This window comes from Diospyros lotus, chromosome 7 (genome assembly GCF_014633365.1).
Source record: "Diospyros lotus cultivar Yz01 chromosome 7, ASM1463336v1, whole genome shotgun sequence".
NCBI lineage: Eukaryota > Viridiplantae > Streptophyta > Magnoliopsida > Ericales > Ebenaceae > Diospyros > Diospyros lotus.
In genome coordinates, this window is record NC_068344.1 from 26,231,441 (window position 1) to 26,245,296 (window position 13,856).

The 13,856-nt window shown below is 38.0% G+C and overlaps 2 protein-coding genes across 3 annotated transcripts; one reads left to right on the plus strand and one right to left on the minus strand.

Annotated features, from left to right (window-relative positions):
- The first annotated feature begins 86 nt into the window (after positions 1 to 86).
- Positions 87 to 5,971, plus strand: LOC127806322 (beta-galactosidase-like). 2 transcript variants are annotated; one of them, XM_052343544.1, is made up of 18 exons: positions 87 to 507; positions 877 to 972; positions 1,065 to 1,177; positions 1,359 to 1,425; positions 1,548 to 1,640; positions 1,785 to 1,928; positions 2,423 to 2,511; positions 2,615 to 2,720; positions 2,812 to 2,899; positions 3,105 to 3,223; positions 3,309 to 3,470; positions 3,813 to 3,988; positions 4,131 to 4,240; positions 4,344 to 4,453; positions 4,601 to 4,711; positions 4,905 to 5,015; positions 5,142 to 5,347; positions 5,438 to 5,971. In XM_052343544.1, exons 1-18 carry the CDS (start codon positions 319 to 321, stop codon positions 5,544 to 5,546), a joined length of 2,199 nt encoding a protein of 732 aa, XP_052199504.1. In that variant the 5' UTR covers positions 87 to 318; the 3' UTR covers positions 5,547 to 5,971. The 2 variants fall into 2 exon arrangements, with proteins under 2 accessions (XP_052199504.1, XP_052199503.1); XM_052343543.1 differs by lacking the exon at positions 87 to 507 and adding an exon at positions 514 to 711.
- Positions 5,624 to 11,003, minus strand: LOC127806323 (uncharacterized). Its single transcript, XM_052343545.1, has 6 exons — positions 10,767 to 11,003; positions 10,482 to 10,668; positions 10,016 to 10,205; positions 8,356 to 8,559; positions 7,225 to 7,524; positions 5,624 to 7,127 (listed from the first exon to the last, which is right to left on the minus strand). Exons 1-6 carry the CDS (start codon positions 10,968 to 10,970, stop codon positions 6,113 to 6,115), a joined length of 2,100 nt encoding a protein of 699 aa, XP_052199505.1. The 5' UTR covers positions 10,971 to 11,003; the 3' UTR covers positions 5,624 to 6,112.
- Positions 11,004 to 13,856: the final 2,853 nt, after the last annotated feature.

Below are 13,856 nucleotides of genomic sequence, written 5' to 3' on the forward strand. Positions count from 1 at the left end.
GGGAGGGAGGGACCCACCTAACAGCAAGTGGGACCCACATCCTAAATTTATAAAAGCAGTTGGAGTTGGAGCAGCTTCACATTAAAGCCAAACTCAAACCAAACAACTTCCACCCGAAGTTGCCTTCTTTTGTTTTAAACGCGTCTCTTCTGCAACTGCAAGTTTTAACACTTCCTTTTAGTTTTAGTACTACACAATTATCCACGCAAACGCTTTCATTCCCTCTCTCTCTTGTTACTTTCCGGGAAAATAAATAAAGGAGGGAATATAAAGTGGAAAGAACCTACGAAGAGAAAAAGGGATTATTGCCTCATCCCCATGGCTGCTGTATGGAACACGTTGAGAATGAGGGCGTGGCTCTATGTGGCCCTCTTTTTGTGGGTTTCTTCTTCTTCTTCTTCTTTGGTCTCAGCCTCTGTGTCCTACGACGACAAAGCCATCACCATCAATGGCCGGAGAAGGATTCTCATTTCTGGCTCCATTCACTACCCACGAAGCACCCCTGAGGTACGCTGCCCAATGCCGCCCCCGCCCAGAAAATTAACTAATAATTTGCTTTCTATTTCTTCCTTTCTTTCTGCAGATTTCCATACCCTTTTGGCATATCGGTTATGGGTATCCCTAGTTTTGCATTCTACTCTCCTGCAGCCTATTGGAGTGTTCAGAATGTTGAAAATTTTGAAATATGTTGTCTACGGAGTTTTTGTTTTGGTGGGATGAATTTTTTGATTTTCCAAAAACGAGTGGAAATGTTTTTTTTATTGTTTCTGTGGCTGGTTATTTTGGGCACAAACAGTTTCCAAAAAAAAAAAAAAATTAATTATGTCATTATGCGCAATTATTATCACTGATTCTTCTGGTTTTGGTTGGTTGCAGATGTGGCCTGGTCTTATAAGAAAGGCTAAAGATGGAGGCTTGGATGTTATTCAGACCTATGTCTTCTGGAATGGGCACGAGCCTTCTCCTGGACAAGTAATCAAAAACCATTTCCAAAGATACTTCCTCTTGTGTTGGTGTTAAATTTGGGAAGTTTTAATCTAAATCCTGTAATTAATTGTTTTCAGTATAATTTTGAGGGGAGGTATGATCTGGTTCGGTTCATCAAACTGGTTCAACAAGCCGGCCTTTATGTTCATCTCCGGATTGGTCCTTATGTTTGTGCCGAATGGAATTTTGGGTAATGCTCCTAAATGTTAATGATGTTTTTCCACTCAATCAAGTGTTAGTGTTTCGTGTTTTTCTTTCTTTTTGTGCTGGATGAGCACTGTATAACTCACGGGATCTTCTTTCCTCTTTTATTTGGATCTATTATGTCTTATAATGTAACAGTATTTGTTCCGTGTCCTGTCCTAATACAGGGGATTTCCTGTTTGGCTTAAATATGTTCCTGGCATTGCCTTTAGGACAGACAACGGGCCTTTCAAGGTTTGTCACCTGAAATTGCCTCTTTACTTATCCTAAATTCTTCCTTTTTCTGGGTTTTTGTTTACTAAATGGTTGATTCATCTACCAGTTTAATGTCTTGACTTTGTCTGACTACATTACAGGCAGCAATGCAAAAATTCACAGAAAAAATTGTCAACATGATGAAGTCAGAGAAACTGTTTGAACCTCAGGGTGGTCCAATTATCATGTCCCAGGTTTGAACGGTACCTCATGCTCGTATTTTATCCTAGATATGAGTTTCGTAACTAGTTGTTTGATTACGATTACATGTTCAAAACTTACCATAATTTCTCTGGATAGAAGTTGACATCTCTCTCCTTTTGAATTGCAAATGACAGATAGAGAATGAATATGGACCAGTAGAATGGGAAATAGGAGCCCCCGGTAAGTCTTACACGAAATGGGCAGCGCAAATGGCTGTGGGCCTTGATACGGATGTCCCGTGGATTATGTGCAAACAAGAGGATGCTCCTGATCCAGTTGTAAGCTGTTTATTTTTTACAGTTTCTTTTCGCTTCTCATTACTTTCCTTCGACTTCTTTTTTCTTCTGTCGTAAATCCGTACCAATCCCTCCTTGGTCGAGTTTTTGGACACTATTGTGTCCACTTGGGGTGCCCTTGATAGGATGAATTTGTTATACACTTATGGTTGATTTCAGTGCTACATGTTTTTTTTTTTCTTTTTTCCTTCCCACAGGGTTAAGCATAAATACTCATCTTTCTTTCATTTTCTCTAGCCTTAAAGTTTAGAAAAAAAAAAAATAAAAATAAAAGAGGGATGCCTTTTATTTGTGCTTAATTATTGGTTTGTCTTGGATAATAAAGAAGGATGTCCCCAGTGAACGCGGCTCCCCGCTTATGAGGGTTAGAGGGTTGGTTTTGACTTGGATAATGATAACAGAAGATTATTTTAGTTAACAAACAAAATACTCTGCTTGCTGTCTCTCTGAGTCTCTATTTATTGTTTGTTATGCAGATTGACACTTGCAATGGTTTCTACTGCGAAGGCTTTAGACCAAACAAGAACTATAAGCCCAAAATGTGGACTGAAAACTGGACTGGCTGGTAAGTCACATAGATGTTATCTGTTTTAAGTTTAAAATCATTTCATCGCTAGGATATTTCAACTCTTGGTTTGATTTTTATCATTCCTTTGCTTTATCCTCAGGTATACAAAGTTTGGCGGTCCAGTTCCTTACAGACCTGTTGAAGACTTGGCGTTTTCTGTTGCAAGATTTATACAGAATAATGGTTCATTCGTTAATTACTACATGGTAATTCAATTTTAAATTCTCCAATATAATGGTTTTAACAAAAGCCTAGTTTAGTTTTCGGCATGCTTACTTTAATCTTGTTCTGCACCAGTACCACGGAGGAACGAATTTCGGACGGACAGCTGCCGGTCTCTTCATTGCAACTAGCTATGATTATGATGCTCCACTTGATGAATATGGTATGCATACAGAAACAAGAACTTGCTAATCTTGTGCTTAATTTTTTATTTTATTTGTTTATGTCATGAGCTTCAAGAAAGTAAATAGAAGAGTTTCAGGGTCATATAAGTAAGATTAACTTGATTGCATATATATTATGATGAAATATCTGTGCAAATTCTAATCTTTTCGCCGTTGGTTGTGATGAACGATATATCATGGAAGGACTACTGAGGCAACCAAAATGGGGACATTTGAGAGAACTGCATAGAGCCATCAAACTATGTGAACCAGTTTTGGTTTCTTCTTATCCTCAAGTGAGCTGGCCTGGCAAAAATCTAGAGGTAGATTAGCTTAGCTGCAGTTTTCTTTATGTTTTTCATTTTGACAACCGAAACTAGCGCCTTTCTCATTAGTTTTCGTTTCTAGGTTCATGTATTCAACTCAAAATCAGGTTGTGCTGCATTCCTGGCAAATTATGACACCGTATCTCCAGCAAAATTGACCTTTCAGAATATGCAATTTGAACTGCCTCCTTGGTCTGTCAGCATTCTTCCTGACTGCAAGAATGATGTTTTCAACACTGCAAGGGTAAGGAAATAGAATCTTGTTTATAAAGCAAAGAAAAAGCATCCTTCATCTATTTCTAGTTTTTTTCCCATCTTTTCACTTCTTTTTTTTTATGTTTTTCCAAGTTGTATCTGTAGCAACATATTTTAATAGCACAAGAAACATCTCAATTTTTTTTATTAACACTTTTTTTTTGTCATAGTTCTTATTAAAATTTATTAATATCAAGAATACGACTTGTCAAACAGGTTATACTTTGAATTAGATCTAGCAAAACTAAGGCCTAGTTTTCTTTTATGCATCTCTCTTCTCAAAAGTTTCTCAAGGAAGGGTTTTTAACATCTGGATAATTTCTGATTACAGGTTACGACCCATAGTTTCCACCCGAACATGATACGTGTTGGTGGAGCATTCTCTTGGCAGTCATACAATGAAGAATCTGTCTCTGCTGATGATTCGGATACCATTGTAATGGATGGGCTGTTTGAGCAAATAAATATCACAAGAGATGCCTCGGACTATCTGTGGTACCTGACAGAGTGAGTGGTTTTACTTCATGCTTGATCATTTTCTTCCCTTACTAAGACATCTTTTAATTGCGAATTTGAATTCATTCATCGTAATTGAATTGAAACCAGAAGCTGATTTTCTCATCTTCGTATACTCTACTGCTTACTCCAGTGTCAATATACGGCCGGATGAAGAATTTTTAAAGAACGGACAGGATCCTGTTCTGACTGTTATGTCCGCTGGTCATGCTGTGCATGTTTTCATCAACGGGCAACTATCAGGTAATTGGACTTGTTTTGCTATTCCCCTAGACTGGGAATAACTTCCATTGAATACACTTAGAAAGAACTTGTATATTGATTTATTAATATATTTCTATGGCAGGAATTGCGTATGGGTCACTAGAGAATCCAAAACTGACATATACTGGTAACGTGAAGTTGAGAGCAGGCGTTAACAAGATTTCGTTGCTTAGCGTTGCTGTTGGTCTACCGGTTAGTTCTTTCATTTTCGAGGAAATTCACATATTTTGATGTTAATGATGTTAACCGACCCAGCTAGTGGGATTAATTAAGGCTATTTACGTTGTCTTTGTAATGATCTTAAGGGGTCCTTTCTAACACTAAATGGGATCATTTCAGAATGTTGGCGTGCATTATGAGACATGGAATGCCGGGGTTCTTGGCCCGGTCACATTGAAGGGTCTGAATGAAGGGACAAGAGACTTGACAAAGCAAAAGTGGTCTTACAAGGTTTGAGATTTCCTCCACTTCTCTATTCTGCCAAATATACTGCTTCCATTTCAAGAAGCTGAAAGACTGATACAATAATAAGCTTAGAAAAACAAAGGTCGAAATAGATTGGCTAAAATAATGATGATAAAGGAATCCCTGGATAGATCCATCAAATGGGCATCTGTATGCTGAATGAATGTTGCATTTGTAGGTTGGTCTAAGAGGCGAAAGTTTAAGTCTCCATACGGTCGGTGGCAGTTCGTCTGTTGAATGGGTAGAGGGATCGTTATTGGCCAAAAAGCAACCTCTCACTTGGTACAAGGTGATTTCTGTTGCAATAATCTACGGTTATCTTTTTATTGCTTTTTTCCTGGAAGTTCCACAGATGAACTCGTCAAACCCTATTCAAAAAAAAAAAAAAAACTCGTTTAACGTTCTTTCCATCCAGGCTACATTCAATGCACCAGAAGGAAATGATCCATTAGCTCTGGATATGAACAGCATGGGGAAAGGTCAAATATGGATAAATGGAGAAAGCATTGGGCGGCACTGGCCCGGATACAAAGCGCGCGGTAGCTGTGGCAGCTGCAGCTATGCTGGAACTTTTGATGAGAAGAAATGCCTAAGTAATTGTGGAGAAGCCTCCCAGAGATGGTGAGAACAGTTTAAGAGATGTTTGCTTTTTCCTGGAACTTTTGTTTCTGAATGTTGCTTGTAGCTAATGCCTGGGGCTTTCGATTTCAGGTATCATGTTCCACGATCGTGGGTCAAACCGAGTGGGAACTTGTTAGTTGTGTTTGAAGAATGGGGAGGCGAGCCAACTGGGATTTCGTTGTTTAAGAGAACAATTTAAATCGACCACTAATCAAAAGCTTTGAATAAGATGGTTACCAAACTTACCGGGTTGGTGGCACTTCAAGCTCAACTGCACAGTAATAAAATAAAGGTTTTGACAACCTACATATGGATTCTGAAGGACATTGCGGGCAACAAGCCTCAATTGTCTACAAGTAGCTATATTTGTTGTTCAGTCATGCGTCAGGCTCAAGCATCATGTTATACACGAAGGTAGAGGGGGCTAAAAAGCATTCAGCTTCCTGGGGATAATGATTACCCAGAGATGATACCGTTTTATGGCTTTTTCTTTGTAATACCAAATTTATAAATCCATGCGATAAGAGGAATTTCTACCATTTATTCCTCAGTGGTGTATAGTTGGTTGTAATCTCTTTCAACAGCAATGCAAAGAAGTGCTCACTGAGTTGAGTTGAGATGAGAGATGGTTATGATCAATTGATCAGTGATGCTTCATTGCAGAGATACAAAAAGGAATCAAAGATTATATTGTACATTTACAGATACAAGTAAAAGAAATGACAAATTATTTCCTTACAGATAAAACTAGAGAACTGCCATTTCTCAGAAGGAAGATAATTTATGATTCAATGCATCAAGGATATCATTTAGATCCCTGGAATCCTGAAAAACATCTTGACCTTGATGCCTCCACCGCACCAGTCTGCTGCTAAGATCCCTTAGCATGAGCAATCCATCATCCTCAACAAGAATGGTATGCTGGAGGAGCTTTTTCAAGCAGTTAAACAAGTACTTGCCGGCCCTTAGCTTCAACCGGCAAATAAAATCTAGTTCGCTCTCTTCAGTGGCAAATAATGAAGACGCCATACTCTCAACAACGTCAGTTAAGCGGAACACAAGAGAGGCTCCATTCACAACCTCAGTTGCACTGCATTTTTCAAACCATGTCATTGAGTCGTCTTGCCCAAGCGTGTTCCAGTTACCATGTTTCAGTCCAGGAGCGCCGGTTTCCATCAATTTGAGTAATTTACCTGTTGCAGCATAATGCAGTAGCAGTTGACATCCATCTTCACTTATTCCATTGGAGCTGCCAATCAGGAAGCCCAGTGGAATTCTCCTGAACATCATGTTTTGTGGAAGGCCAATCCCCTGGCATGCTTTTGCTTCACATGCTGTAGAACTACTAAGAGTCTTAATCCAATAGTTTATGTACAGGCTGTGAAATTCTTGGAGCCACAGTTGGACAGTTTCACAGTCATATTCCTGTAACTGGGCAGTATTGCCGTCACAGTTGTGGAACTTAGACTCCTCGAGTTTTGTCCTGTAGTAAGCAGTTTCTTTATAGTATGTATCTGCGCGTTTCTTGAGAGCCCATGACTCTGATAATTTAGACAAACATTCAACCAGCAGTTCCTGTTGAGATTCATTGAGAGGGTTCAGTATCCATGCAATATACCTTGCAGCAGCTGTTGAACAGGGTAATTCAACATAATGTGGCCGTTTAGTTTCAGCAGCCTCTGCTGCTCCTTTTGAAGGACAATTGTCATGAAAACTCTTTTCACAGAGGAGTAACATTAAGGCATAAAAGAACCAATTTGGGAAGTTCATTGCCAAAGCCCTGTGATGCAATGGCCATTAATAGAAATACAAGCTTCTGATCTTGAGATAGTATTAGGATAACTGCAATAACTGTTTAATAAAAAATGTGAACATACCAGCAAGATTTGTGATCTATCATTCCGACGCTTATTGCAGCTTGCTTAACATTTGGATCAAGCTGTCTTCTATCATGAGGTGCTGGTTTGTTTGTACTATGGACTAAATACAGAAAGTTCTGGAAAGATAAAGGTCCATCCAATGTCCTCAATAGCCAGTGCTTGTGTGGAAAATAAGCATGAGAAGTAGGAAGCTTCTGTCCAATTTCCATTGTTATGTCCCACCACATTGGTCTTGAAACCACATCGAGTATCAGGGACACCAATTCAATTTGAAGCTCTAACACAGAAGGCAAACCCCTGTTAAAGATAACGAGTCCTAACCCATTTAATAGTGGAAAGTATATATCTTCTTTACTTGTTGATATTAGTATAAAATCATGCTATTACAAGTGATCTATAAACAAATTGTCTGAGAAGGGACAACAACCAATTCATCCAACAAAAATGACTACATTTTGAGAACCTCACTGATGGCTGATCAATCAAGCCTGAGACAGTTATGATGGCTGTAAATTCATGGTCTAATTATTTGCTGTAAAGAAGAGTAGAGAATGTATCAGCCAAAAATAAAAATGTTTTGTTTGTGAAATTAGAAGATCTATCTCCAACCAAATACATATGCAGGCACAAAATCAAGAAAAGTAGAAAAAGAGTTAAGTTTGGGGACAGAACCTATCATCTCACAAAAGCTACAGGTTACAGTCTATATTTCCAGTCAATTCCAAGGTAAGGTTGCCAATTTTGAAGGATCTATAAAACTGAAGTTGAAATGTCAGGGAATCAGATTTACATCTAAAATTATTTGAGTTAAACCTAAAATGGACTGGTCTGACATACTAAAAAATGTTAAGCAAATGACACAGGACAGTTCTGACAAAGAGATGCATGCATACTCTGAATTTCTCCCAAAACAAACTTGTAAATGATACAATCTATAGGCAAAAAGACAGCATGCAGAAAGGACTTTTCCACCTGACATTAGGAAACCTACAATATAGTCACTAGAAGTATCAAGGAAAGTTATAGGCAGATGACAACTTGTTCAAGTGGATAGTAATGAATTTGCAGTTCCTAAAGCATGGTAAAACAAAAGATCAACAAGAATGCATATAAAATTTAGAAACTTACGTCATCAGAAACCAATTATGCAAAAGGGTTCTGGTCTCAACAAACATAGCAGGAGAAAGTGCCAAGCATATGACTACAGAATGCCAATCTGTCCTCTCACGAAAAGCAATATTCAAGCAAAGAAAAGGTCTATGAGTGGCATCTTGCAAAATAAGTGACACGTCATTCTTTAGAACTTGAGGATCAAGGTACCAAAATAGCAACCTGCAAGTATTGGGTTAAATTGTACAAGTGTAAAGGTGAAGAAGGTTAATGATCAGACAAAAAATAGTAGAACACAAATGTATGATGCCATTCTCTTTAGCTTCAACTGGATACAAGTCATGAATTTACACACCCTATGAAGAAATCCTAGATTTGGATTTTCAAATTCAAAAAGCCATAACAGTTCATAAAACTGCCTCTATTATTTGTCTCACAAATATATATAAATTATAACTTAGTAACTGCCCCTATGAGTTGGTTATGCCATGAAAACTGTCAGATAAAGCAGGGAAAAAAAAAAAAAAAAACTGTCACCTAGGGATAAAACTATACACTTAAAAATACAAAACAGTATAATTACACATTTTCTACAGTTCACTTCCATAGCAGCAGAGTTACAGAGAGAGAGAAACAGGGTAAACCTCAGCAAAGTGCATTCAAAAAGTTTTGCCTGGGAAGAAACAAAGAGGGGATATCAGAAGAATTCATGAGCAGAAGCATATATGGCTCTCATATAATTTTGACACACAAGGAGGGGGTCTGGGGTTGGGGTCTATATGATCCTAACTCATCAGAGGACACAAGATGGACAACTCGAGGCTTAGCATTCATCAAATTTGAGGAATAGTAAATGCTGACATAAACTGATCCTATACAATGCCAGAAGAATGTTACTCCACTCAAAACTTCCATCCCATGGCCTTTACTTGCTGCAAAGTTTCGACATGCAACCCCATTAGGAAACATTCTTCTCAATATGCTTAAACTACAGTGGAGAAAGATGTTCATGAAGCTGTTACTTTGCTGCATGCATCTCAAGCCCCCAAAATATTATCATTTCCACATTTACCTTGCTTCCGGAAGTGCCTTCTATAATGTTCCCAGCCTCTTATCTGTACAATGGGAAGGCAAATCATGCATTTGATAAGACACCAATGAAAGAATTGAGGATAGAGGCACTAGGACTTAGATGCATTCTACTCTGATCTCCAGAAAGAAACTAAGTCGGGCCTCTACATGGGATGAGAATGGTTCAGCCCAGAACCATCATTTCGTGAAAGCACTGCAGCCCAGCTGCCCCCTAGAGGTGGTTCATCAACCACACTTTCCCTCCCCAAGAACAATGTTCCTCATGAAATCCCCCCCTTGAGTTTGGGAAACAAGCAATGAGTAACTGAGTTCAGGATCCCTCCACCTCAAGAGTGGAATGATGGATGAGAGCCAACTTCTACTTTCCTGGGGCTTGCCTTGCCCAAAACTCCCATTTTAAGTAATTTAAAGAGGAACATAAATGATGAACATTTCATAAAATGAATACCATACAAGATAATACACCTTTAACATGTAGAATAGGAAAACACGCATGCTTGAAAGTTTGATCTAATGAAACCAGAACAACAAGGTTCCAAGCTAATAACTGCTTGCCCACAGTTCTCAATATGAGTAAGCATAGCACCTCAATGGTATTTCTTGGTTGTTAAGGGAGATGTCCTTTGGTACATAACAAAGCAGCATTGAAATAGTTGGCCTTCCCTGGCCCATTGATTTTACATCAAGGGAATGTTTTAACTCTCTTCCAACATAAAAGCAAGATGCTGATACTGCTGCTTTTACGACAGCGCGCAGCAGAGAATGAGAAAGTATTCCTGCATTTCAAAGAAATCACATTAGGATAAAAAAGATGCCCCCCATAATCCCAAATAAAGTTGAAACAATATAACTATATATATATATATATATATTATATCCGCCATTACAGAGGTCATATTAGGCATCTAAAATTGTGGGAAACAAAACACGGGGAAGAGCACCAAAGGTTCAATTTTTTTTCTTTTTAATTTCAAGCTAATTCTGTATATTGTATCCTCAAAGTTGGATATCAAAAATGCAAATGAATATTGGGAATATGCTCCTCATCCCACCATGCCCCTGCAATTTCGCCAGAATATCAGCACACACTTCGATCAGTTCCGCACAATCACAGCTTGAAATTTCACTGCCAACGGACAAAAGCTCCGTTTTCTGAAACCGCAGAGCTTTACAAGTCATCGACGAAGACACAACAGCAAGAATTGTCTTCACGAGATACTCGATCACCGAATCAAAAACCTAAATATCACCTCTAAACAAATCAAAATGGAAAAAACAATAACTTTTCAAAGCCTAAATAACCAATTAGCAGTTAAAAAGTCGGAGAGAGGGCTGACTTGTGGAGCTCTAAAGCACATCAAAGAGAGTGCAGTGTCCAAAACCCTAGCCCTGGAACCCTCCGGCAGGTTCAGAGATTGGTTTAGATTCGAGATCATGCCATCTAGGGGTTCCTGATTTTCATTTTCAGCCGTTGGATCTAGCGTTTGGAGATTCACTGCGAGCCGCGCGAACAGATCATTTATCTCCGGTAGTTTGCTCATTGTCGGATATCGACGGTGGAGAGAAAGCTGAAGATTGAACGGCCCCCTTCTTCCCGCCAAATGATGCGGCTTTTAAAGTGTTCTTAATGGGCTTAGGCCCAAGGCAGAGAAGAGCTAGGGCCTGGCTCAATATGACCTAAAGCAATCTTCGTTTAAAATATTATTTTCAAAAAATATTAAATAAAAATTTCATATTTTATCTTCTCTTAAGAGGTATGGGCATGCATGCAAATTTGTAAGGGAAATGCCACCCTTACTTTTTTTATTGAAAAATATTTAGACCGTGTAAAAGTTGTACATATAATTATAAATACAAGTTATCTTAAAGGTTTTTTTTTAATTTTATAAAAAATAAAAGATAAATTATATATATTGTTTAAATATAATAATAAATTTAAATATTAAAAATCATCTCCAAACTATCAAGAAGCCAATTAGAGATGAGCATTCTCTTAACAAACACACTTAAATTTAAATATTCTCGCGATAATCTGATTTCAATTTTGAGTTATTTTATAGTTGTCCGTCCATTTTTAAACTCACACTCTCTCTCTTCTCTCTCAAAACCATCATCTCACTGTGTCTCTCTCCCACTCTTTCTCTCTCAAAACCACCCATCCCCAAACCCAATCTCTCTCAAACCCACCCCCGTGGGTGTAGTGTCCGCCCCCCACACCGCTCTCACACCTCCGTCGCCGTCAACCCCGCCACCGTTGCTCGCACCGCTGTTTCCCAAAGATGGCTCCACCATCGTCTTCCTCGCCAACATTGCCCACCGTCGCCCCCTACTCGCACAGCCATCTCCCCTGCCAACACTGCAAACACCGCCCACCATCGCCATCACCGTTGCTATCACCCCCACCGACCACTGACCACCGTCGCCCGCCCCCCACACAGGCTCTCGCACCGCCTCGCCCAAAGATAACTCCACCACCGTCTCCCTCTCCAACACCGCCCACCATCGCCCTCTACTCGCATAGTCGTCTCCCCTGCCAACACTGCAAACACCGCCTGCCATCGCCATTGTCGTCATCGTCGTCGTCACCCCTACTGACCATTGACCACCGTCGCCTACCCCCCACACCACCTCTCGCACCGCCTCGCCCCCACCTGTCGTCACCGTCGCCCCCCCCTCCCCGGCCGCTCGAATCGCCCAAACTTCACTCACTCTCTGTAGTGTTTTTTTTTTTAATTTAAGAAATATAATTTTAATACAAAATAAGAGATGATTTTAATATATAATTGATGTTGTTGCAATAAGTAGATATTTAAAGTGATCTTAAATGAGAAAATAAATTATTTAATTACTTGTGTAATCTTATTATATATATTAATATTAACATTTTTAATAACAACCATCAAGATTGCGTTAAATCTGATTGTAAAATAATAATAAAAAATTGTTGTTATATTTAATAGTAAAATAATAAAAATATATATCTAATTATATTAGATTTGATCTTAAAAATATTAATTTTACTCCAATCTTATTTTACACTGATTTAAGTAATTTTACCAAGTTATAATTTTACTCCAATCTTATTTTACACTATTTCAATTTTATCAAGTAATTTTACTCCAATCTGATTTAAGTAAAATATTAATCTTATTTTACACAAATGTTATAATTTTATAAGTAAATAATTTAAATTAAGTAATTTAATTAATACCCTCAAATTGAAAAAAAAAATTAATAACAAAGCATGAAATAAGCAAAAATAAAACAAGCAATATTTTTTACTCAATTGTCAAATATACAATAAAAATAAATTATGTTCTTTCATAATTTAAAATAAATTATATTTTTTAATTTTTATTTCAACAGTTAAATCACCACAAAAAAAACAACAGAAACAAAAAAACCAACAACAAAAAAAAAAGAAAATATATAAATATATATAAATGTATATATGTATATGTAAAAAATTAAAAATATTTATAAATATATATATAAACGTTGTTTTTACAGCTACAATAAGACCTGACGGTGACAGTCTGAGCAACGCGGGGGGTCGATGGCAGGCGAATGAAAGGGCCATCCTTGGGCGACAGTAGTGCATCTCGTCGGGGTTTGAGAGAGAGATTGAGGGAGATATAGAGTGGTTTTGAGATAGGGGGAGGGAGACATTGCGACTGGGTTTGAGAGAGAGATAGAGTGGGTTTGAGAAAGGTGGGGAAGGGGGGGGAGACATTGCAACTGGGTTTAAGAAAGAGAATGGAGGAGAGATAAAGTGGGTTTGAGAGAGAGATGGAGTGAAAGTGAAAGTGATTTTGGAAGAAGGAAAGTGAAAGTGGTTTTGAGAGATAGTGAGAGCTTAGATTAAACTTGTAATTTTGAATAGAGGGTTATATTGTAATTAAAACGAGTTTGTCAACCCATGCGTCGCTGCGTCCATCCATCTAACATTATCCATCTTCATATACAAAAAAGTTATCAAATCTGTTTTTTAGTAACAATAACTTTTGAGGGAAAAAAATTCTCATATTTATAAATGAAGTTGGTAATTTATGATAAACATTTCTAATATTCTAACATCAACTAAGATTTAAACTCTTAGATATTAATGTAGATGAGAAATATATATATATATATATATATGAAATTAAGTCGTTAAACTACACTTCCACATACGTCCACCAAAAGCTTGGTTTGATAAGAAAAGGCTATATTAGCCCCCAAAATGATCGGGATTCAAACCTCTTGGAGTGAGCCTGTACGTAAATTTCTATATGCTTAGAATTAGTACGAATATGTGTGTGTGTGTAAAAATATCAAACTTAGGATAGGTACTCATCATACCCTAGTCAAACTAAGCAAGGATGGCACAGATTCCTCCCACTTGTATGCTATATATAACATACTGCACCTCCTAACAACAAAGTACG

What these genes read in the sequence shown, in the direction of transcription:
- LOC127806322 (XM_052343543.1), top strand. Translation starts at nt 520, where the DNA reads ATGCCGCCCCCGCCCAGAAAATTAACTAATAATTTGCTTTCTATTTCT. An exon ending in GTCCAATTATCATGTCCCAG is followed by an intron (nt 1,641 to 1,784) that starts GTTTGAACGGTA and finishes TGCAAATGACAG; the next exon opens with ATAGAGAATGAATATGGACC. An exon ending in ACTGAAAACTGGACTGGCTG is followed by an intron (nt 2,512 to 2,614) that starts GTAAGTCACATA and finishes CTTTATCCTCAG; the next exon opens with GTATACAAAGTTTGGCGGTC.
- LOC127806323 (XM_052343545.1), bottom strand. Translation starts at nt 10,970, where the DNA reads ATGAGCAAACTACCGGAGATAAATGATCTGTTCGCGCGGCTCGCAGTG. An exon ending in AACCAAGAAATACCATTGAG is followed by an intron (nt 8,560 to 10,015) that starts GTGCTATGCTTA and finishes CAATACTTGCAG; the next exon opens with GTTGCTATTTTGGTACCTTG. An exon ending in CATAATTGGTTTCTGATGAC is followed by an intron (nt 7,525 to 8,355) that starts GTAAGTTTCTAA and finishes TATCTTTAACAG; the next exon opens with GGGTTTGCCTTCTGTGTTAG.